At 42.3% G+C, this 21,295-nt stretch overlaps 1 protein-coding gene across 1 annotated transcript in view; it reads left to right on the top strand.

The window, feature by feature from the left end:
• The window catches only part of PTPN13 (protein tyrosine phosphatase, non-receptor type 13 (APO-1/CD95 (Fas)-associated phosphatase)), a gene marked incomplete at its 5' end in the record, with an annotated part of 38,510 nt that overhangs the window by 4,248 nt on the left and 12,967 nt on the right, over nt 1-21,295 (top strand). The window contains 19 exons of the mRNA XM_010074174.1: nt 1,865-2,285; nt 2,453-2,550; nt 4,189-4,245; nt 5,511-5,603; nt 6,934-7,041; nt 7,834-7,965; nt 8,535-9,001; nt 9,973-10,116; nt 12,056-12,149; nt 12,919-13,004; nt 13,943-14,105; nt 15,022-15,236; nt 15,326-15,424; nt 16,526-16,887; nt 17,089-17,263; nt 18,508-18,666; nt 19,588-19,759; nt 19,869-20,079; nt 20,993-21,063. Of these exons, the coding sequence (XP_010072476.1) occupies nt 1,865-2,285; nt 2,453-2,550; nt 4,189-4,245; nt 5,511-5,603; nt 6,934-7,041; nt 7,834-7,965; nt 8,535-9,001; nt 9,973-10,116; nt 12,056-12,149; nt 12,919-13,004; nt 13,943-14,105; nt 15,022-15,236; nt 15,326-15,424; nt 16,526-16,887; nt 17,089-17,263; nt 18,508-18,666; nt 19,588-19,759; nt 19,869-20,079; nt 20,993-21,063 (3,327 nt within the window). The remainder of the gene's footprint in view (nt 1-1,864; nt 2,286-2,452; nt 2,551-4,188; nt 4,246-5,510; nt 5,604-6,933; nt 7,042-7,833; nt 7,966-8,534; nt 9,002-9,972; nt 10,117-12,055; nt 12,150-12,918; nt 13,005-13,942; nt 14,106-15,021; nt 15,237-15,325; nt 15,425-16,525; nt 16,888-17,088; nt 17,264-18,507; nt 18,667-19,587; nt 19,760-19,868; nt 20,080-20,992; nt 21,064-21,295) is intronic.

The raw sequence follows: 21,295 nt of genomic DNA, 5'->3' as shown, positions 1-21,295 counted from the left end.
ATAAGCTGAAAGAGGGGAGATGGAGATGAGATGTGAGGAAGAAATGTTTTCCTGTGCGGGGGGTGAGGCAGTGGCCCAGGTTGCCCAGAGAAGCTGTGGATGCCCCATCCCTGGAGGGGTGCAAGGCCAGGCTGGATGAGGCTTTGAGCACCCTGGGACAGTGGGAGGTGTCCCTGCCCATGGCAGGGGGTGGAACTGGATGGTCTCTAAGGTCCCTTCTAACCCAAACCATTCTGTGATTCTGTGATCTGAAGTTCATAGGGAAATCCTGTTTGCTGGTTGCAGACGGTAATTACGATGTCAAGAGAAGAGATCTGAGAATATTTTATGAAGTTAGCCTTCTCCAGGATGGGAACACGACAAGAGCAGGTGTCATTGATAGCTTCTGTCAATGTCAGGAAAATGATATTTGTGGATTTTTTTGGTCTGATTCAGCAAAACCGTTCTTCTGCAGCTCATCTGCTCTGTCTGGTGGCTACGGCTAGAGGAGGTATTTGGTGTGGGTGGGGAAGTAGTAGTTGTATACTAATTCACCTTTAAAAAGGACAAAAGAATACCTTCCACAACTAAATCTTCTCAATCCATATGCCTATTCTAGAGAAAGTGTGAGTTCCTGTTGCAGTTAATTCCTGCCCTAGGTATTGGAGGAAGGAATGTCTTTTGGAGTGGCGGTGCTGAGGTTGTGTTTGCCAGGTATGCTGTTTAACGGTGAATACTTCAGCATTTAGTAAAGCTGAGGCATGATGCATACCAAGAAGTAGTGTAGGTGTACGTAGAGTTTAAAAAAACACTAGTTAACCCGAAGTCAGAAATACCTAGGCAGTTGAGGATTGCTTTTCCTCAGTCTTGCCTGTGAACTGACTCCAAGACATCAGTGAAGTTTGTGAAGGGTTCAGATGACGTGGTTTCCTTTAAAGGCTCTAACCAGCAGACATGTTGCCGCAGCTTATCAAGTTTCTGCGTGAAAGCCAAGCCACAGGAACGTAACTGCTAGCCTTAGGAGGCAGTCAGACTAACAGAAATGAGTCCTGCTCAGCTTTGCTCTGAGTTCCGAGGGGGTTAGGCTTAGTTGTATTATCTTCCATTTGCTTTCAGCTCAGAACATCCACCCAGACAGTTCCCACGACTCAGCTGACAGTCATTTAATTACAATCCCAAACCAGTTTCTCTCTGCTGCTTAAGGGAATCCTAGGTCAGGAGTCAAAAAGTCTGGCAAAGCCCAGTCAACACTTTTCTGTTCTGTTCTGCGCTAAAATATTCAGGATGTTTCTGGCAGGGGAGGTCCCTGAGTGTACCTGAGTGAACCAGGCAGAGATGCTGCAGCTGGACTGTGAGTGTGTCAGGGACTCGCACAAAGAAAACCAAGCCATGGTTGGATGAAGGTTGGGTAGGATCTGATGGTGTAGGAGTGGGAGAGCCCTATTTGTTAACATTCCGGGAAAGACTTGTATGAGCACGTTAGAGAAGGTGTAGTCTTCCAAGTCACTTGTCTTGAGGATATTATTTGCTTTGCAGAAAGAGGTGATGTGCCCGTCTATAAGGCACAACAGTTTAACGGGGAATATGATTCTTCATACTAATAAGGGGATAAATATTCTGCTGTTCTGTGTTTTTGGGCTTCAGTGTAGTAGATGGTCATGTTAATGTAATATCATGAACTCCAAACTTTGCTTCCTGAGCAAACTTACATTGTGATTGTCTATATGTATCTGATGACGGTACGTACTTCAGAGCATCTAGAGAAAATACGCTTTGTGTGCGCCAGTTGTTTAAAATGGGTGCTTTACGCGGGGAAGTCATACTAGCTCTGCTGTATAACCTGAACTTGTTTGTTTTCTGTTTTAAAAAAAAAAAAAATCCACAGAAAGGGCTTCATTTAGGAGCCTAAACCTTCATGCGGAGTCTGTCAAAGGTTTCAACATGGGACGAGCCATCAGCACTGGTAGCCTGGCCAGCAGCACTTTGAACCGACTTGCCGTTAGACCTCTGTCCGTTCAAGCAGAGATTCTGAAGAGGCTGTCCTGCTCCGAGCTCTCACTCTTTCAACCGCTTCCTGGCCCTTCAAAGGACAAGAATGAGAAGACTCCATGGGAGGAAAGACCCAGGGTTATGAGCAAGTCATTTCACGATCTGAGTCAGAGCCACATCTCGGTTTACCCCCCAAGGAAAAATGTTACTGCTTTGGACTCTTCCCCCCAAAAAATAGAAGAGGTAATGGGCCGAGTCTTTCAGCAAATGCCAAAATTTGATACTGGACCAGCAGCGGGAGCGTTAAAACTGAGCAAGTAAGAGTCTCTCTGACCGCCCTGCGATATCTTTGTGTACAGTCAATGTACATTTTGCATCAGTTTTGATTTATTATTCATACCATGATTTTATTACATTGATCCTTCCCTCTCCCAACTTCTTCTTCCCTCTGTCTGGTTCCCCTTCTCTCCTTCTCCCCTTTAAGTTCAAAATCTCATGCAGGTTTAAGTAGAAGCCCTGAAAGAAAGAAAAATGAATCCGACTCATCATCCATTGAAGATACCGGTCAAGCCTATGTTGTAGGTCAGCTTGCAAAAAATATTATTACTATATTTACTTACTAACCTCTCAGATTGCTTTGGGTATAGCAGTTTGGTGTATTTATTAACTGATGGTAATATTTTGATTTGAAAAAGGGAACAGAGTATCAAATATTAAAGTAATCCAGGTCAATTACCTTTTGTTCCTGTATAATTGTTGCAGTGAATCAAAAAAATCCTCTTTGGACATACCAGTTTGTACACCAGTGTGCAAACTATTAGTTCTCGACAGTAAAAGCTGTTCCAGAAAATGTCTTACAGCTTGTCACGTCAGCGTGCCATTTTATTGTATGGATCTTTTAATAATTTGCTAGTCTACACAATCTGTTTGTCAAGCTTGAACTTTCTTAAAGTGTTCTCAGAGGAAAGGGTGATGGGAGCAATTTTTGGAAGTGGACTCAGTTTGGCATAAGCTGGCTCTTGGCTAGTACCTCTAAGCAGGAACTGCACAGTTCTTTTGGTTTGGTCTCACTTGGATATAATAAATTAGGTACAATTTTGCAGTGCATTGGCTGTTTCACAAAAAATACTCTTGTAACGAGCTAAGCTAGATGTACTTACTCCATTTTCTTGGTGAGGGTTGGATTGCACACAAATAGTCTTAGTGGGCAGCAAAAATACAGACTTCACATAAAATTTAAAAAAAGTTTCAGAGCAGCTGAATAGACTTAAACTTGCACATTGGGTAATTGTACATTAATTTTTAATATCTGTGTCATCAGTTTCTGGTTATAGGAGGTTCCCTTTTACAATAAAGGAAACTCCAATGACTGAAGCATTTGCAGCCTTCGCTTGCTTTTATTGCTTTGCTTTTTCTTAATATTAAAATATTAATGTTATCATGTGCTTACCCATAATCTTCTGGGCAGCGATTCTGGTAAGGATCTTAGCTACACGTCGGAGAGTCGTGCTGCATCGCATTCCCTGTGCTGGGGGACACACATGCTTTGCATGATGAAATTCATGAGCTGGAAGTTCAGGGTTCAGAGGTTTGGAAAAGGCCAGGACTGCTTTGCTAAGAAGCTGGAATTATCTTACTCCCATAACTTAGTACATGTATTATTTTATCCTCTTTAAAGTATGGCCGTATTTGCTTGGCATTGATCATTACAAAGAAAATTCTGTATGCAAACCAATTGAAATAGAAAAACTTGGTTCAAATTACTTTGTACTGCACCAACTTATTTGTTACCGTACAAAAACTTACAGGACTCCTGCTGTGTTGGTTTATGAAGTTAGACAGATGAATTTTAGCTGAAGTTAACAGTGGCTGTAAAGGCCAAATGTCTGTCCTTTAATTCTTTGCCTTTGCATGAGCTGCCATCTGTCTGAACCTTCAGCTACCACCAAAGTATCTAAGTAATTCGGATTTTCTAATTCAAACGCTTTAGTGTTTATGTATTTGTAAAATAAGTAGGTAGTCTGATATTGTGAATGAGCTAGTGTATACCGTGTAAAGTCTCAAATAGTTCTTGGTAGTTTTCTCATTTAAAAAAATAGGTAAGAGTGTCTAATATTTGCGTTTGTGTTGCAGGAGTTAGCGTGAATACTTCTAGTTCTTGGTAGTTTTCTCATTTAAAAAAACAGGTAAGAGTGTCTAATATTTGCATTTGTGTTGCAGGAGTTAGCATGAATACTTCCGGAAATCTTCCATCATCGACGCTGTTAAAAGAGAGTGGTAAGTTGATAAATCATATGGTATATGATATATTTATGTATATGATATATAGAATCAATTCAGTCAGTGTGGGAAGCATTTGTCAAGTGCTTCACTGTTCCACCTGTCCTGTTTCTTCACTATTCTTAAATCAAATACCTCTGCCAGTTAGTTGGACACGACCTTTTTCTAAATACAACTCCTAATATTTCTTTTTGATTGCTTCTTGGGTGAGACAATCTATATGTAATATTTGTCGTATATGAATAGTCTCTGTTTAGTTTGGGACCTGAAGGGTGCTGTTCCCTGCCATACCATGCTCTTCCAAGCTCATTCCCCTTACTGGTAAGATTACTGGTTCTGTAGAGCCCGAGAAGACTGTGTTTTCTGTTTAGTTCTTTTTAGGTTTGACTTGGTTTTGTGGGAGAAAAAAATTCCGTTTCCAGGTGGTGCAGTCTGTTGCACTCTCTTGCACCAGTGTTTTCTGCTTGTACCAGTATGCAGAGCTCAGCAGGTTTCTGCTGTTGGGGAATGGCATGTTCCACTTAGGGCACAGGTATGTCAGGCACTCCAGATCAGAGGAGTTCTGGCTTCCCCAGGCAGCAAATTCATGAGTTCAGACTTAGAGTAGGTTGGCATTTCCTGAAGTTTCAGGAGATTTTTTTTTTTTTTCTTTCTCCTAAATCATGCTGCTTCTGTCTCCTGAGTGCCTGGGTCTACTTCAGCCTGTTGGGAACCTTCAGGAGCCACATAAATCTCTTGTGAGGGTTTTCAGGTTTTGGAAGAGGCAGGATCAGCAGCCTGTGGAGTGGCGAATGAGGAAATCAATTTAAACAAGATAGGGTTTAGCAGATGTGTCTAACATTGGTGGTTTTTTAATGAAGGACCGCCTTTAAGAGGACTCACTGAGTAACCTTTTAGTAACTTCATATAATAAACCTTACTTTCACTTTTCCCAGTGTGCTTAAGTCCTGCCTCCCTGAGCAGAGCATGTAAACACGGATCTAAACACTTCGCTGAACTGAGACAAGTAAATTGGAGGATTTTGGGGCTCAATTGTGTTGTGATTCCACGAGACTACACTAGGTGCTTTTCTTAGGAGGAATAGAAGTTTTCTTACATTTGGACATGGCTTGGAAGGTGAAAGTTGGTCCCACTACTTGAGAACAGCTTTTCAGGTTGTCAGAGAAGTAATCTTTTTAAATGGAATAGGACTTCAAAGCAAACCTGGAGGGATGCGGATGGGCAATCAGGTAGTGTCTGATGATGAAATGTTGGCTTTTCAGTGGACTCTCTGCAAACACCACAGAGCAGAATCGCCTCGCCAGAAAGAGAGATCACTTTGGTGAACTTGAAAAAGGATGAAAAATTTGGCTTAGGTAAGTGGCTTTCAAATTGTTGTTCTGCAGTATGCTCCTAGAAGCAAAAACCAAAATAGTTTTCTGGTCTGTATTTAAGTGTTGGCTGGGGGACAGAGGAGAGCAGTGCGTACAGTACCTGGATTTCTAAGGCATTTAAGATGCTGAAGCCTGGACTTACGTGATAGCGCCTGCTACTGATTTGTTGAGTGACATTAGGCAGGTTTGCCTCTTGGTTTTTCCATATTATGAGAGTAGGGTAATATTTATGTTGTGTACTAGCCATCCTAAAAGTTGGCGTTTACAGTTTATCTCTGTTCAGATACAAGATTTTTGTCTATGTGGGCACCTTGCAGCTGGGACACCTTGAAGGCTTGACGCAAAAAAAAAAAAAAGGCAAAATAAAGCCATTATGAGCTAATTGTGGCCAGCTTTTCTTACTCTTAAAGTATCATCAGATGGAACACTAATTTGAGGTTTAAGGAGGCTGGAAGACAAGATATTTGCATTCCATGCCTTCTTCTGCCGCTGAGTTTTTTCATAAACTCACATATTTTTTTCCCCTGTGTAAGAAATGAATAATTTGGTGTCAGTATTGTGCTTTAGGGAGGCTCTCTGAAGTGTCTGTCATTCAAAATAAGACTGTTGTGTAAATTTGAAAGACTGGGAAAGCCTACAAGACAATAATATTTAGTGTTTACCCTGCACAGTACCTCACGAGATGACCAAAGAGGAAAGAAATTCATATGAAATGCACCCTTTCTTCTCTTTCTTCCCCATGCAGTTGGTGGTACTTTGCTGTTTTAGCTAGAACAAAGATGACCTGATACCTTCTTTTTTTTTTTTTTTTCTTCTTTTTTCTGGCCAGGTTTACATGGCAGAATTAGCAGAAATAGATTAGAAGCTTCAAAAGAAAACATGGGTTTGAAAAATTCTGTTCTTAAGACCAAGGTCAGACGTTCAGGTGAAGCATCTAACAATGGAGAAAACCAGAAGTTTTTTAGTAGGAGAAAATACATTTCATTTGGTCAGCAAATGTACATTTAACGTCACGTGTTTGTGCGTGTTCCTGTGCCATAGTCGTCTTCTGTAGGCTTTGCTGGAGTTTTCTGGGAAGCCAGCTAGACAAGGTCTGAATCACTTGCTCAAAAATAGAGAAGGCAATAACGCTTAAGTCAAAAAGGCTTTACCGTTTACTTTCATGTAGACTTCTTTGAGATGTCTAGAGTTTTTTTACTTTACATTTATTTGAATTACTAGGTTTTTGTCCGTTCTGAAATACAGACTTGTATTGTGTTAAGTTCTGCTCTGATCACTGACACTTTTCCCTGCTTTGGACCTTTTTTAATAGGCTTTCAAATAGTTGGCGGAGAGAAGACGGGGAAACTTGATCTGGGAATTTTCATTCACTCAGTCACTCCTGGAGGGCCAGCTGATTTGGAAGGATCTCTAAAACCAGGTGAATAGCCTAAATAAGAGGTGTGCACATGAAAGAAAAGGCGAAACACGGATGTAGTACCATTTCCATCTGTGGCTGCACGTGTCAGTCCCTGACAAATGCTGACCCTCAGTTAACTTCTGGACAATAGCTGAAAACTGGTGATACTTCTTTGTTAAGCTATATGGAAACAAAAATCATTTGAATCAAAGTAAAAATTACAAAGCTTGAAGTAGGAGAAAAATCAAGTTAGGTAGAAAGATAAGGGCTTTATTTGCTATTGTCCCTTGATGGATGCTTTGTAATTTCGTTTTTTTTTTTTTTAAAGCTCCAAATCCATACTCTGATTTTTGGAAAAAGTGAATGTAACCAAATGACTACTGTAGGAAAAAAAAAAAAAAGCCCCACCAAAATTTATTTTATTTAATATCTGCTTCTCCCCCACCCCCCCTTTTATTCTGTGCCTTGAACTGAACTGCATATTGCTTATTTCGCTTTTTCCTTTTTTTTTTTTTAATCCGTTTTTTTTAGAGCAGAAGAGAGGGTGGAAATGGGTAACAAAAGTCAGGAATATATCTAGTATGGAAAGGTTCGCAGATTTAAAAAGAGGAAATATTCGTAACCGGTTCTTGGTGTTTGTCTTTGGTTTTGGGGTTTTTTGAATGATTAGGGTTTCCTATTCCAGCATCACTTGAATTTTAGTGATTTTTAATCCATGCATTGTGTAGAGATTTTCAGATGTATATTCTGCATTCCCACTGATGGATAAAAATGTAGATGTTAGATTGTATCTGAACAAACCCTTTTGTGCAGGACACCGACTAATCTCTGTGAACAGCACAAGTTTAGAAGGCGTCAGCCACTCTGCAGCGTTAGAAATTTTGGAGAATGCACCTGAAGACGTGACACTTGTTATCTCTCAACCCAAGGACAAGCTGTCCAAAGGTAGGGAGAGAAATATTCCTTATTATTAAAGAGTTGTTCTTTGAGTTTGAGCACTCTGCCTTCTCTAGCGCTTGTTGTAAAGTACTTTCAGTGTTTCCTTAAAATCACTAATCTAAGCAGCTGAAATAGCTGTAAAACACCACCCTGCCTGCAGTCGCTTCTCTAAGGTGGTATATGCTTGAAATTGTGTTCTGAGACGGAACAAAGTGTGTTACAGTTGCCTGTAGTGAGGATGCACTGTCTGCATCCTAAACAGAAAGTGTTCTGTCTGATAGGAACGGGTAAAACCTTACATGGTTGTAAGCCAAGTAATTTCGTAGAATCGTAGAATCATTCAGGTTGGCAAAGACCTCAAGGATCATCAAGTCCAACCATCAACCCAACACCACCCAACCCACTAACCCATGTCCCCAAGCACCACATCTACACGTTTCTTGACCCCCTCCAGGGATGGTGACTCCACCACTGCCCTGGGCAGCCTGTTCCAATGCCTCATCACTCTTGCAGGGAAGACATTTTTTCTAATATGTTACCAGCTACTGGTGACTGTCTTGTCTTCTGGTTTTCAGCATCATCTAATGCTGCACACGTCAGTAATGGAACCAAGGGTTATTCAAGGAGGCCGTCATCGGTGCAGGACAACGAGGCAGAGTCCTCTTCAGAAGAACACAACCGGTCCCATGGTCACCAGAGGCCTGGCTCAGGGAGTTTGTGTGGTTTGTCAGGAGGCAAGCGAGAGGGAAGCATGAGCTCCCAGGACTCCAGAACTGAGAGCGCCAGCCTGTCTCAGAGCCAGACAGCCGGCTTCTTTGGCAAACGGGCAAGTGGTAGAGCCCAGCAGGATCCTCAACATTACAGTGATTCCCAGTCTGGGCTTTCTAAAATGAACGAGAAGAGAAGATCCTCATCTGACAGTACTCGAGTGAAAAATAGAAGGCCTGGAGTAGTGGAGCCTGTGGAATATTCTGACCGAGGCGATTCTGACATGGATGAAGCAACTTATTCCAGCAGTCAGGAGCAACAGCCAGCTAAAAAGGCACAGTGTATTTCATAGGAATGTTTCCCATGGGTATAATAGTGGTAGGGAAGTAGCTGAATGTGGGTGTGAATAATGTGAAAGGGTGTGGGTGAAGGACAGCCTAGCCTGCAGCTTATCCTTGTCATGGCAAACTCTAATAGCTAATTTCTGAAAGTTTGGTGATTCTGTTCAAAATAAATGGAGAAAATCGCTCCCGTAACTTGAAAGAACTTCCCAATGTCCTGAGATGGGTGTGCCTGATTAGAGGCAGATTCTGCTTCGGGATGAACGTGTGGTGCACTTGTTGGTTCTGTAGAAAACCTCCTCCAGTACTGTGGCTTTGTCCGATATGATCACAGTCCAGTGAGCACCGCTGGAGGTGACTTTATTCACCTGTCAGATAAATCCAGTTTTTCCTGGATGAGATCAAAGTAGTAGTGATGCCTCTGGAATAGGTGGCAGCAGAGCTTGTTGTCTTTCGGGGTTGGTCTAATCCATGGAGAACTGCTTTTGTGCAGTGAAGCGCAGCGGTGAGCTCTGAACAGACACACCTTGCTGCTTCCCCTTGCCAAAAGCAGACAACGGCAAGGACAAACTAGTTCCTGATTTGCAGCGGTTGCTCTTTTCAGCTGATGGAGATTATTCAATGAAGTTTTGGCTGCTCCTGCAAAATAATCCAACAGCCCTAGGCTGCTGTCATGCTGAAGTGTCTGTGTTCTGTGACCAGCTCATTCTGGCAATAAAGACTCAGCTGCTGAAGGCTGAGCATATTGCTGTGCTAAACCTGCTCAGCTGCAGCAATGGAAAATTAAAGCCATGAGCCTTATGAGTCTTATTAATCAGTACTTTCCCATGTGAACTCCTTTTGGCCGCATCTGACTCAAAAAACACATCCTTTAGGGTCTTAAATGTAAACTTCTGTTCTAATGGCAAATAATTCTCTCTTTTTGTTTTGTTTGTTTCTTTTTTCTTTTTTTTTTTTAATAAAGGAATCCTTCTCAGCGAATACAGCAAACAAAATGAATTCTAAAAAGGTTACTGCAACACTTCTTAAACCTGGAGATATCTTTGAGGTTGAACTAGCCAAAAAAGATAACGGCTTGGGAATAAGTGTCACGGTACTGTTTGACAAGGTTTTTAGATGTTTTCTCTTTTTCTCTACTCCCAGCAACCCATTAATTTGCTAAAGTACAAGGAAGCAAAATATTTTCTGGAGTCATTGTTAAGTATATAGTTTTAGTGATGTGTGATTAATCTTACCAAAGCTGGAATAATATTTTAAATCCCTTCTTTTTTGTCATGTCCCATTTGAGTAACTCTTGGCATTTTATGGTGGACGACCCCCAAAGTCTTAATAGAATCTTATCACAGACGCTGCTTTGTGAGTACGAACAGCAAGATAGTGTTTGTCCCTTGCTATTTAATAATGTGGCAAGTAGACAAATAAGACCTTCCCTGACTGGCATTGGAGGCTGTGGAAGAGGTAGTGTTACTTAAGAGTATCTCTGCACATCCACACAAATATCCTGTGCTCAGTGTTCTCCCTCTGCTAGATAAAAAGCAGAAAACAAAAAAAACAAACTTAAATCCAAATAAGGCCTGGTTGCCACTGCCTTCTTGCAATACAAGACAAAAATGTATTTTTAATGGACTCATTAAAATTTTGAAGGTAGTTTACATTTAGGGCCTGCCACACTGCAGAGAGGCACTTTAGGGAAGAAGAAAGCTATCTATAACCGAGATGCACACATTTTTTCACTGTTCCTGCTCTTGTATTGTGTTCAAAAATACATTTTAGTGTTTTAATATTCAAATATTATCTCTGGTTGGTTGATTCCCAGATTACACGATAATTTGAATAAGGAAAAGCTGCTCAAATTATAACAATAGAGGGCAGTTACTAGCTGTAGTTCAAAACTGCTGGCTTTCACTGGCTGTTTGTACCTAAAACTAAATTGGCCTTTTCCCAAGTGTGGCCACTCGGATAGGCATGGAGTGCCAATTCACAAGACTAGCACTGTTTTCTTATATTGCTGCTATCATCAAAGGAGCAGAATGAAATTCAATTATTTTAGCATCCCAGTCTATTCAAAGACGTATTGCTTTGTCAAGCTTATAACTTGAGACAGCTGGAGGAACCAAGGTTCAACGGGAGCTGGTTGTTGAATAGCATCAAGCCTGCTGTATTCACGCCTTGGCTTTGTAGAAAACATTAGAAGATGCCAACCAACACAAAGATTCCTCTTAAAGGTTGACCAAGTGGTATCTTCATCGCAGTTGACATTTTCAGCCTCCGTTCTGCCCCTTGCGTTACAGCAGAGGTGTACCATTCCCTCTGTGCTTTACATTTTCACGTCGTACCGTGTGCTCTAGGAGTGGATGTTAATACGCTGCTGGTCTCCCTCTTCCCTCTGAGTTGGTGGAGAAGCACTGACAGCGCAACAGTAGCTGTCTGTGAGCCAGAATCGTGGAACAGTTTGGGTCGGAAGGGACCTTTCAAGGTCATCTAGTCCAGCCCCCCTGCACTGAGCAGGACGGCTGAGGTCCTCCAAACCAATGCCATTTGAGCTGCAGCAGGTGTTTTCAGCTTACACCTTCCAACTTGTACGAGCTGCGAGAAAGCAGCACTCCTTAGTTTCCTGTTAGATGAGAGAGGGTGGAGTGAGTAGGACAGAGAGCAGGACACTGCATGGGTATGCATCTTCTGCTTTGGCTCTGGATGCATGCTCTGCTCTCGCCCACCTGAGCTTTGCTCTGCATGCAAGCATGGAAAGTCCAGCGTAGCGCAGACATGTTTCTGCTGAAGGACATTTGTTCCATTTGGCTGCATTTGCGTTGTGATGTATCGTGTTTTTACAGCCTTCCCACCCCAACTTCATTGGTGATGAATTGCGTGACTGTGAACACATGCTTTGTGTGACATTTCAGGTTTGATAGTTCAGCTCTTCCTTTCACATGTCAGTAGCCCAAGTGCTTCCTGAGTACAGTTTTCCTTGTGTGACACTGTGTTTAATTACTAAGTATTCTAACTGCAAAAAAGACTAACCAATCCTATTTTTGCTTTCCTTTTAGGGTGGTGTAAATACTAGCATAAGGCATGGTGGTATTTATGTGAAAGCAATTATTCCTAAGGGAGCAGCTGAAGCAGATGGCAGGATAGAAAAAGGTAATATTTCGCTTCTTTCATTTGGGATTCTTCATGTGAAAGAAGGGCAAATAACTATCTGTGGTGGACTTGAAGGATACAGTGTGGCCTAGAAGCTAGGAATACCGTTTGCCTCTTTTCATTGCACCTTTTTCCCTGGAAAGAAGAGCTGTTTTTCTAAGCTACTGCATTTGCAGTTGTCATTTTAAATATTGCCTTGATAATTCTGCAGGTGAAGATTAAAAAAAAAAAAGTGTAGAACAACTGCAGAATCAATAGAAAACTGCTGAGATTGTGGAGGGGAAAAATAGGAGATAGGCTGCAGGAATTATTTTTTTTTTATTTATTTTCCTAATGCAGCCTGTGTTACTGGAAAACACTTCTCTGTTCCAGCCATGGGGAGAAAGGCCTTTGTATTATTTGTGGCCTTCTGGCTTGGCATGCTGGGCAACTCAGTACAGAAAATCACTGTGATTGTTACTGCTTGTCTTGTTTGTAAGCCAGGCTGCATTCTTTACTGAAGGGAGAATTCCCACTCTAGACTAAGATTTGTTTTTAATAAAGACTCTGAGCTTTGTGGTGGACCATCATTCTGATGGTTAACGCTGGTTTTGACAGAGGGTTATCCCAGAATAGTTCAGTTGCAAAAGTCTCTCCTTGACTCAGAGCATGGAGGAGAGGGAGAATTTGCTGTAACAACTCTCCTTGTTAGCTGGAATGTGAAGGTTTCTGTGCATCATATACATTTTATAATGATGTTCTGCTCACTTAAATTATTGATCGTTTGTAGGTGACCGTGTGCTCTCTGTCAATGGCATTAGTCTGGAAGGTGCTACCCATAAGGAGGCCGTTGAAATGCTGAGAAACACCGGGCAGGTAAGCAGCTGCTGGTTCTACTCCTGTCTGTAGTAAAGCAGCTAGTCAGGAGTGAAAAGAGGTCAAGGAACCTGAAGACAGGAGTTTTCTCCAGTGCCCTGGTTGTTCTAGATGTGTGTTCTTAGAATCCTTGGCTTCCCACGCCTGCTTCTCACTGCCCACCCCAGTGAAATTCTGGCTCCCTGTGCGGGTGAGAGGTCTGCATGGAATTGGTTTCTCCTTGTCCCTGGCTTTCATGGGAAGGATGCCCAGGTGCACCGGTTGGAAGGCAGCTCCAGCGTGCTGCAGGCGGGGTGAACCGCTGGGGAGACAAGGGCTCCATGTACACATACTCTGTGTGCATGTGAAAATGATGTTGTCTTTGACACTTCTTAACCCCCTCACAGCCTTATTGGAAAAAAAAACCCTTTCTCACGCTGTGTTGGCAAGTATCTCACAAATCCATTTGGTTTATTTTGGAGGTTGTCGCTTACAGCCCTTAAAATAAGGAACAAATGGAGGATGTACGGGGGAGAGAAGCATCCATGAAATTTGCTGCTGTAAAACTTAGGACCCAGCAAGTTAGAAAGAAGCATGTACTTTAGAGCCAGGCTCTTCTCTGTGACATCTAGTGATAGGACAAGGGGCAATGGGTTCAAGCTGGAACATAGGAGGTTCCGCTTGAGTATGAGGAAAAACTTCTTTACAGTGAGGGTGACAGAGCACTGGAACAGGCTGCCCAGAGAGGGTGTGGAGTCTCCTTCTCTGGAGACATTCAAAGCCCGCCTGGATGCGTTCCTGTGTGATCTGATCTAGGTGTCCTGCTCCGGCAGGGGGATTGGACTAGATGATCTTTCGAGGTCCCTTCCAATCTCTAACATTCTGTGATTCTGTGATTCTGTGACTGTGCTGTCTCCGTGACTGTTGCCAGTTAACTGGAGAATTTTTTCTCTCTTTAGGTGGTGCATCTGCTGTTGGAAAAAGGGCAGCTTTCAGTGTCCAAGTTTCACGCTCCGGTAACACCCCAATGTACGCCTCCAAATCAGGCGGGGCAATGCGAGACGCAGGAGAAACCAGCGACAAAAACTACAAATGCCAAAGATTACAACTTTGTCACTGCAGGTCAGGTCATTTAGGAAAATTGTCTGAATTTTCACAGCATCCTTTAGTGTTTATAATATTTTTCATCAAATCCTGTGTGGAACAGAAAGACAGGAGACGGTAGGAATCTATACTGAGCCCCTGCACGTAATGCAGTCTCTTCCTTTTTGTGCTGTCACATTTGTTTTTAAGATTTCCTTTCACACCTTTGTAACTTTGTTTTGTGGCTGCTAACTGTTTGCCTTCTCACTGTTCCTTGTTGTTTCCCAGTTTCACCAGCCTTTCAGGCCAGGGGCTGTAGTAAGGTTGGAGTAAAGGAGTGTTGCTATCTCTGGTGCTGCTAAGGGGAGGTGCACATACTCATAGATAACTGAGAGCTCCTGTAGGTCCTGCTGTTCCTGTCTAGGTGAGAGAAGACACCAAGAGCTGGATGAAGAGAGGAGAAGAGGGATTTGTGTAGCTGACTAGAGGCTGGCATATCTCAGCTTCTCTTGAGGGAGACCTGTAAAGGGGGAGGGAAGCCTACCCAGATGGGGAAACCACTGCAGATAGTTTTTGGTCTTCCTGCGTGGGATTTACCCTGTCTGCCTGGAACTCTGGTTGTTGCTTTCACCGTCTGATCAGTGGCCATAAAGGTGGTGGCCACTCTGTGCTTTCACAGGCTCCCTAACGGACGTCCCAGGGAACAGTATTCTGGAGACACCCTGGCTTTCTGTATAGTGTGGATGTTGTCAGGGCAAGCCAGCAGACTGAGAAGTCGTGATCAGCTTTTTGTCCTCTTTAAATGATCTTTCAGATGACGCTTGTGTTCAGTAAAGTGGAAGTTAAGCAGAACCCTGCGAGGGGGAGAGCGTGCACTGTCGTGTCTGGAGTGCCAGCTGCTTGTTGTAGTGGCCAGCATGCTGTAGGAAATAATCAGTTCATGTTTCTTTTGCAGAAAACACATTTGAGGTAAAGCTGTTGAAGAATAGCTCGGGCCTTGGGTTCAGCTTCTGCCGTGAAGATAACCTTACCCCAGAGCAACTGGGCTCGACTATCGTGAGGGTGAAAAAGCTCTTCCCTGGGCAGCCTGCCGCAGAAAGTGGCCAGATAGAAATTGGGGACGTCATTCTGAAAGTGAACGGGGCATCGCTAAAGGGTTTATCCCAGCAGGTTTGTATCTTAGTGGTGGAAGTCGTGCTGTGGTAGTCCTGCAAGTCTCGGGGCTCTGTGTCTGATCACGAATCCCACTGTGGCCACAGGAGGTCATCTCTGCTCTGAGGGGAACATCTCCAGAAGTCTCTCTTCTCCTCTGTCGACCACCACCTGGTATACTGCCGGACATTGATCCTTCTTTGCTGGTAAGGTCTATGGCATGTGATTTTTTTTTTAATCACTATTTGAAGGTTCATCTATTCGGTCTGGTGGGTGGGATAGTTGAATGCAAGATGGGGATGGAAAGATAGGGCAGGGTGCTCACAGAAACGTGGTTCCTACAGTAAATCCCTCAGGAGTGTACTGAACATTTTGTGGAAGTGTGAAAAGAATGCAGGCCTTTGTTTATTTATTTATATTTTTAAAAAAAATTAGGTTTTTTTTTCATTTTGTGGCTTAAGATACTGAAGGTTGCTTTAATACCTTGTTTCTGAGGTGGGGGTTTCTTTGTAACCCAACGGTTTGAAGTTGATCTTAAATAGAAATTGGATATTTCTGTAACGTGTCCGAAGAATACTCTGTGAAACAGCAATCTGTCTGGTTTTGGTGCATGTAAAACCAGGGAAGAGTTTGCCCTGTTTTCTTACTGGAAATAAGAAGTGTCCCAAAGAATATTTTCAGAATGCTTCAATAAGTAAACCGAAAGAGCAGAAGGCCATTTTCGGATGCTTGGAAGAAGTGGAAATTAAATGTGTTCCAGCAAAAGAGAATGTAGAGGGGAGCTTGCCTGAGAAGTAGGCTTTCCATAATAATTTTCAAACAGTAAAAAAAAATTAAGTCTGATAACAGAAACTTAAATGTACAAATACAAATATAAGCGAAATTAAAATTTGTAGTCTGTTATGTAGCTTTTTGTTCCAAAGCTTCCCTGTTTCCCTCCTGTGTGAGATTAGTTTGTCTTCAGTTGCACTGTCAGCAGTGTGTTCTGGTGGGAAGGGATTTCATGGTCATTGCCTGGATGACTGCTGGTCGTACCTTAAGAGTATCTGTCTTAGGCTCTCCGAGGCTAAAGCCAAGAGTACATTTGTTTTCCTTAGATGAATTGGCAGGTTTTTTGCCTGCTTTGTCTTGGGCAAGTTGCATTGAACTTGGTGAAACTGTGCTATGATAGGTTTACCCAGTTGAGGCAATGTCTAAATGGAAGAAGCCGCTGACTAATTGCTTTTGGTAATTTTATGCAGTCTTTGCAGCTTTCTTCTGTCATCAAAAGTGGAGTTTGCTGAGTTAAATGTCCTTGCTCTCTGTAGACTCCCATCCATTCACTCCAACAAGTATTTCCAGATGTCAGCAGAGAAGCTTCTGGTCCATCAAATGGAGAACAAGGTGACAGCTCAGATGAAAATGAAACTCCTGATCTGAGCGAGAAAAGGCTGACATCTTCCTCTAGAAGAGACAGCTACAGCAACAGCAGCAGGAGTGGTGATGAGGAGATGATGGACTCGTCAGCACGGGTGGGCCCTGCCTGGAGTTCTACCCTGTGCCAGAGCTCGGATGAAGCTGTGACACAGACACGTGGTCAGTACGAGGCACACGGTGTTCAGGAGGAGGCTCTTCGCACCGTCTTGTATTCTGATCAAGAAGCTCCTAGCAAGTCAGAACTTCAGGACAGGTATCCTGTTTATAATGATTCTTGTAATATTGCAGAAGGTATTTAGAAAAATAGCTCATTGGACCTATTCCTAGAAATGCTTTTTTTTTGTTGTTTAGGATTTCAGATCTGCATAAGGGCAGTATTGTTTCATGTATTCATTTACTGGGTGACAGTCACGTTGTGCAAGCTGATCCTTGTTTTTTGCTTGTTTATCTGCAGTGATTTGCCATTGGATTTGCCATTGATCCCAACCTGTAGAACTGTTCCTGATGTTACCACCTGCGTTTTAATCAATGACTGTTACGCTACTGCTGCTTCTGAGCTGACTCCGCACCTGGGAGGAACAGATTCCTTACTCAGCCAGTTGGAAAAAAATGCTGAAGAATATGAGCCAGTAATTTACTATTTCTGTCTCCCCGTAGCATCAATGTACCTTTTGCTGGAAGTTGTTTTAGCCATGGTATTGGGAGCGACTGGATAGAAGTTAGGCATGTTAATTTACAAGTGGGGTAGTTGCAGTTTATACTTTTGCACTAACCTGGGGGTGTGCCGTTCGTCCCCGCTGAACTGGGGCTGCTCGTACAAATGTCTGGAGGCATTTTCTGCCTGGGCTGCTGAGGAGCTGATATATATTTCTCTCTGGGAATGCAGAGGCATGCATGTGTACGCAGGTAGATATGTATATGTTTATTTTGTGTGTCACTTCAGCCTGCAAAACTTGGCATCAAATATTTACCTGCCTCTAAACCATGTACTCAGGCGAAGCTTAAATGGCAGATATCTTGCTTCTGCCCTGTTAGTTTTCTGTGTGATTGTTCAGAGATCAGAGGATGACTCAAGGCAGCAGGGACATCAGGAGACCCTCTTCTTTGCTGCATTTGTATCTATGAATCCTGAAGACTTTCTGCTCTGCCACAAAATGCAGCATGTTTTTAGGACTCTTCTGAGATAGCTTCTTGCCTCCTCAGAAATGTGTTGCCTATCAGAAGGGATTTTGCTTCCATATCCTCACGTAATCTAGTCACAGATTGGAAGAAAAAAAAAAAAAAAAAAAGAAGAAAATTGAGCCTTGATATGTCTCAGTTGTGAGGGTCTTTGAGGTTACAAAGCTATTCTAGTGCATACTCCGTGTGGAGAAAAAACAAACTGTCTTTTTCTTCATCCCTTCAGAGGTTTTTCTGTATTTTTCAAGTCAAAATTTGTGCAAATTGAAATAAGCGAAACATGTTCATGTGTTCAGTTCCAAGATAAGCTATGGTATTGTATCTCATCGTAGGAAAATATGTTCACCTACTTTCTTGAGTTGAATAATTCCTGGTGTGTTGTCTGGAAAAAATACAGAGCCTTTTCTCTATATGGCAGATACTTGAGGGTAAAATAAGTTGTCAGTTTTGCCATGTACCTTCACAATTTGGCCCAAAATTAGCTCCATTCAAAACAGTAGTCCATCTGAATTCATTAGAGGTGCTTACTTGAAGCGGCTAAGCTGAGCCTGCCAAGACACATCTTGGTACTTTTCCAGGCTTGTGTTCCGTTTAAACCAGTAGGTGAATCAGTTGTCTGCTTCTAACTGTCTTAAATTCAGTGAAGAGTTCAAATTGCTTGTCTGTGCTGTAAAGTGCTATTTTCCTCCCCCAGGAGGTGGAGCTCCAAGTCACCATGACCAAGTCAGAGAAGGGAAGTCTAGGCTTTACGGTGACCAAAGGTAGCGATAGTGTTGGCTGCTACATCCACGACATCGTTCAGGATCCTGCCAAAAGCGACGGGAGACTACGACCTGGAGACCGACTTATCAAAGTGAGAGAATTAACATTTCCAGATACAGGGATTGCATGAAAATGACAACTCTGAGTCAATTTAAAAAAAAAAAAAAAAAATTCTGTTGTGGGCCAGAGTAAATGTGATAAAGGAACACAGACATGCATGTTCTGAGACACATCATTTAATAGCACTCAGACAAAAGAGATACAAGGAGGAAACGTGAGAAGATTGCTGAAAGGAGTTATGGTGTGTCCCACAGCTAGGCGTGTGTGCAACCACTATTCCTGACAGCAAAAAGTGTTTTCAAGAGAAAAGTGTTCATTTATTAAATAAGATGGTTGCTCAAATATGTGGAGTTGTTGGTCAAATGCATGCATGGCTAGCACATTGGTAGGAAAGAAATTTTAAGAGATTTGCTGTAGAAGAGTTTACCGGGTACGTATTGTGTAGTACAGATGTTCGTCATCATAGTATTTGTTTCAGATCGATGGAAAGCTTGCATTTGGGCTTAGGGGGACTGAGCAGTAGTGACAAAGTGCATTACGCAGAGCGCGTGCATGTCACCATGAGATCAGGGCATGGAAGCACTGCTGTACTGTTAAACCTTAAAAGGCAAATACTAGTCAAATTGGATTAGTTTGGGAGTCAGACTTTCAGGTCTTGGCTTATGCAGTTATAGCATTCCTGTTTTTTAAATGGGAACAATAGAATAATACACCTTCAGATTGGTTCATATTTTGACATTTGGACTGTAAACTTGTGTGTTCACTTGCAAAAGTTCAGTTAAGTGTATGTGCTCTGTCTCCTTGCACAACTATGGTGAACTGCAGCTCTTGTTGATCATCCTTTGTGCTTCAATGTCAAATGTCAACAGCAGGAGCAGTAGTAATTGTTTCTGCAGTAATGCTGTTTTTCTTAAACCTAACACAGAGATCTCTGTTGCTTTTATCTTTGCAGGTGAATAACATTGACGTCACGAACATGAGTCATACTGATGCAGTAAACTTTCTCCGCGCTGCCCCAAAGACTGTCAGATTGGTGTTGGGGCGCGTTTTGGAGTTACCCAAGATGCCAGTGATGCCTCATTTACTGCCTGATATTACACTCACGTGCCACGAGGAGCAGCTAGGTAACACAGCAGTATACTAAGTAAACTGCTTTTTGCTCTCGTGAGAAATTTTTTCCCTTTAGTTACAAAGAAAGCACTTGATGCTTTTTTTTTTTTCCTCCCTACAAAGGTTTGTTATTATCAGGAGGTCATGACAGCCTTTACCAAGTTGTGTACGTTAGTGACATTCACCCCGAATCAGTTGCTGCCAGAGAGGGGAGTCTCCGTGCCCTAGATATTATCAATTACATTAATGGAGTAAGCACACAGGGAAGGACTCTGAAAGAAGCCAAAAGAATGCTGGAAACATCCCTTCCTAAAGTGGTGCTCAAAGCAACCAGGTATGTTTTGAAAACAAATGACTCCCTGTACTTTTTGCTTTTTCTCGCATGATTGTATGAGTGTATGGGTAAAACGTGTTCCTGGTATGACAACTAATTCATCAGAGTAGTTACTAGGTGGCATGTTGTCCAGGACTTGATGGCACAAAAGAGATCACAAAAAAAATTTGCAGGTTTTGTGCTTCAGTGAAGCAGAAGGGTCCTTACTACTTGCTGTGGGTTGTGTTTCTTGGGAAGACAAGGCTGTTTTCAGCGAGGAAGTACAAGTGTTCAAAATTATCATTTACAAAATATGACACCAGGTTATTTACATGCAATTACTCCTTTTCTTAAAACTGCTACGGAGGGTTCTATAGTCATGAAAGGAGGTGAAATGTTGTTTTGTGCTTAACTAGTTCTGCTGTCCCATGGATGTCCCAGCACACCAGTGGATGTCAAAATTCTATGGCACAGAACCACTGTGTTTTCACTGATCCCTGCTGCTGCTTTTATGGCCAGACAGCAGTCTGCAATACTATCCAGATTACTTATTTCTAATATTTGCCTGGAACTGAAACATCTAATTCATTTTTGAAGTCTTCCAGACATGCCTGCCATTATTTGCTTCCTCTCTCCCTTTCTTCTTCCCACTCTGTTTTATCTCAGAAGGGGAAGGAGTTGCAAAGTCCTGAGACTGTGAGGTTGAGTCTTTTTGTCAGAACCTAGAAGGAAAATCGAGCTGGTTCTCCCTGAAGTAGGAACTAACCTAACTACCAGTGCTTAAACCCTCTTATTGAATATTTTAAGTATTCCAGAACTGTTGTAGTAGAAAGCACAACTAGCAGTTTTACTGATCATCACATATTAATGTAAATATATACTGTTACCATTATTTTTTTTAAATAAAAATATCTGTAAATGTTTCTTTTGGTAGAGATGGTCATCCAGTACTTCCAAAATCCAAAAGCACCGATAGCTCAAACCCATGGCCAGTGAAAGCTAATGGTAAGATATGCTTGCTTATTTATTGCAAGTGAAATGCACATGTTTAGAAAAATGAAGGAACTGATATGGGCCTCGAGATACCGTCCTAGTCCAAGGGCTGCACTAGAACTCCACGTACTAAGATCAGCTCCAGCAGCTGTACGCTCAATCTTTCTTTTGAAAGCTCCACTAAGAGAATCAACAGTAGTCTCTTTCTGATACCATTTCTCTTGTAGTTTAGAAATTCTCCCTA

The sequence above is a fragment of the Pterocles gutturalis genome, unplaced genomic scaffold (genome assembly GCF_000699245.1).
Source record: "Pterocles gutturalis isolate BGI_N339 unplaced genomic scaffold, ASM69924v1 scaffold7302, whole genome shotgun sequence".
In the NCBI taxonomy this organism is placed as follows: Eukaryota; Metazoa; Chordata; class Aves; order Pterocliformes; family Pteroclidae; genus Pterocles; species Pterocles gutturalis.
The sequence above is the reverse complement of the archived record's forward strand: the minus strand, read 5'-3'. Positions and strand labels throughout refer to the sequence as shown.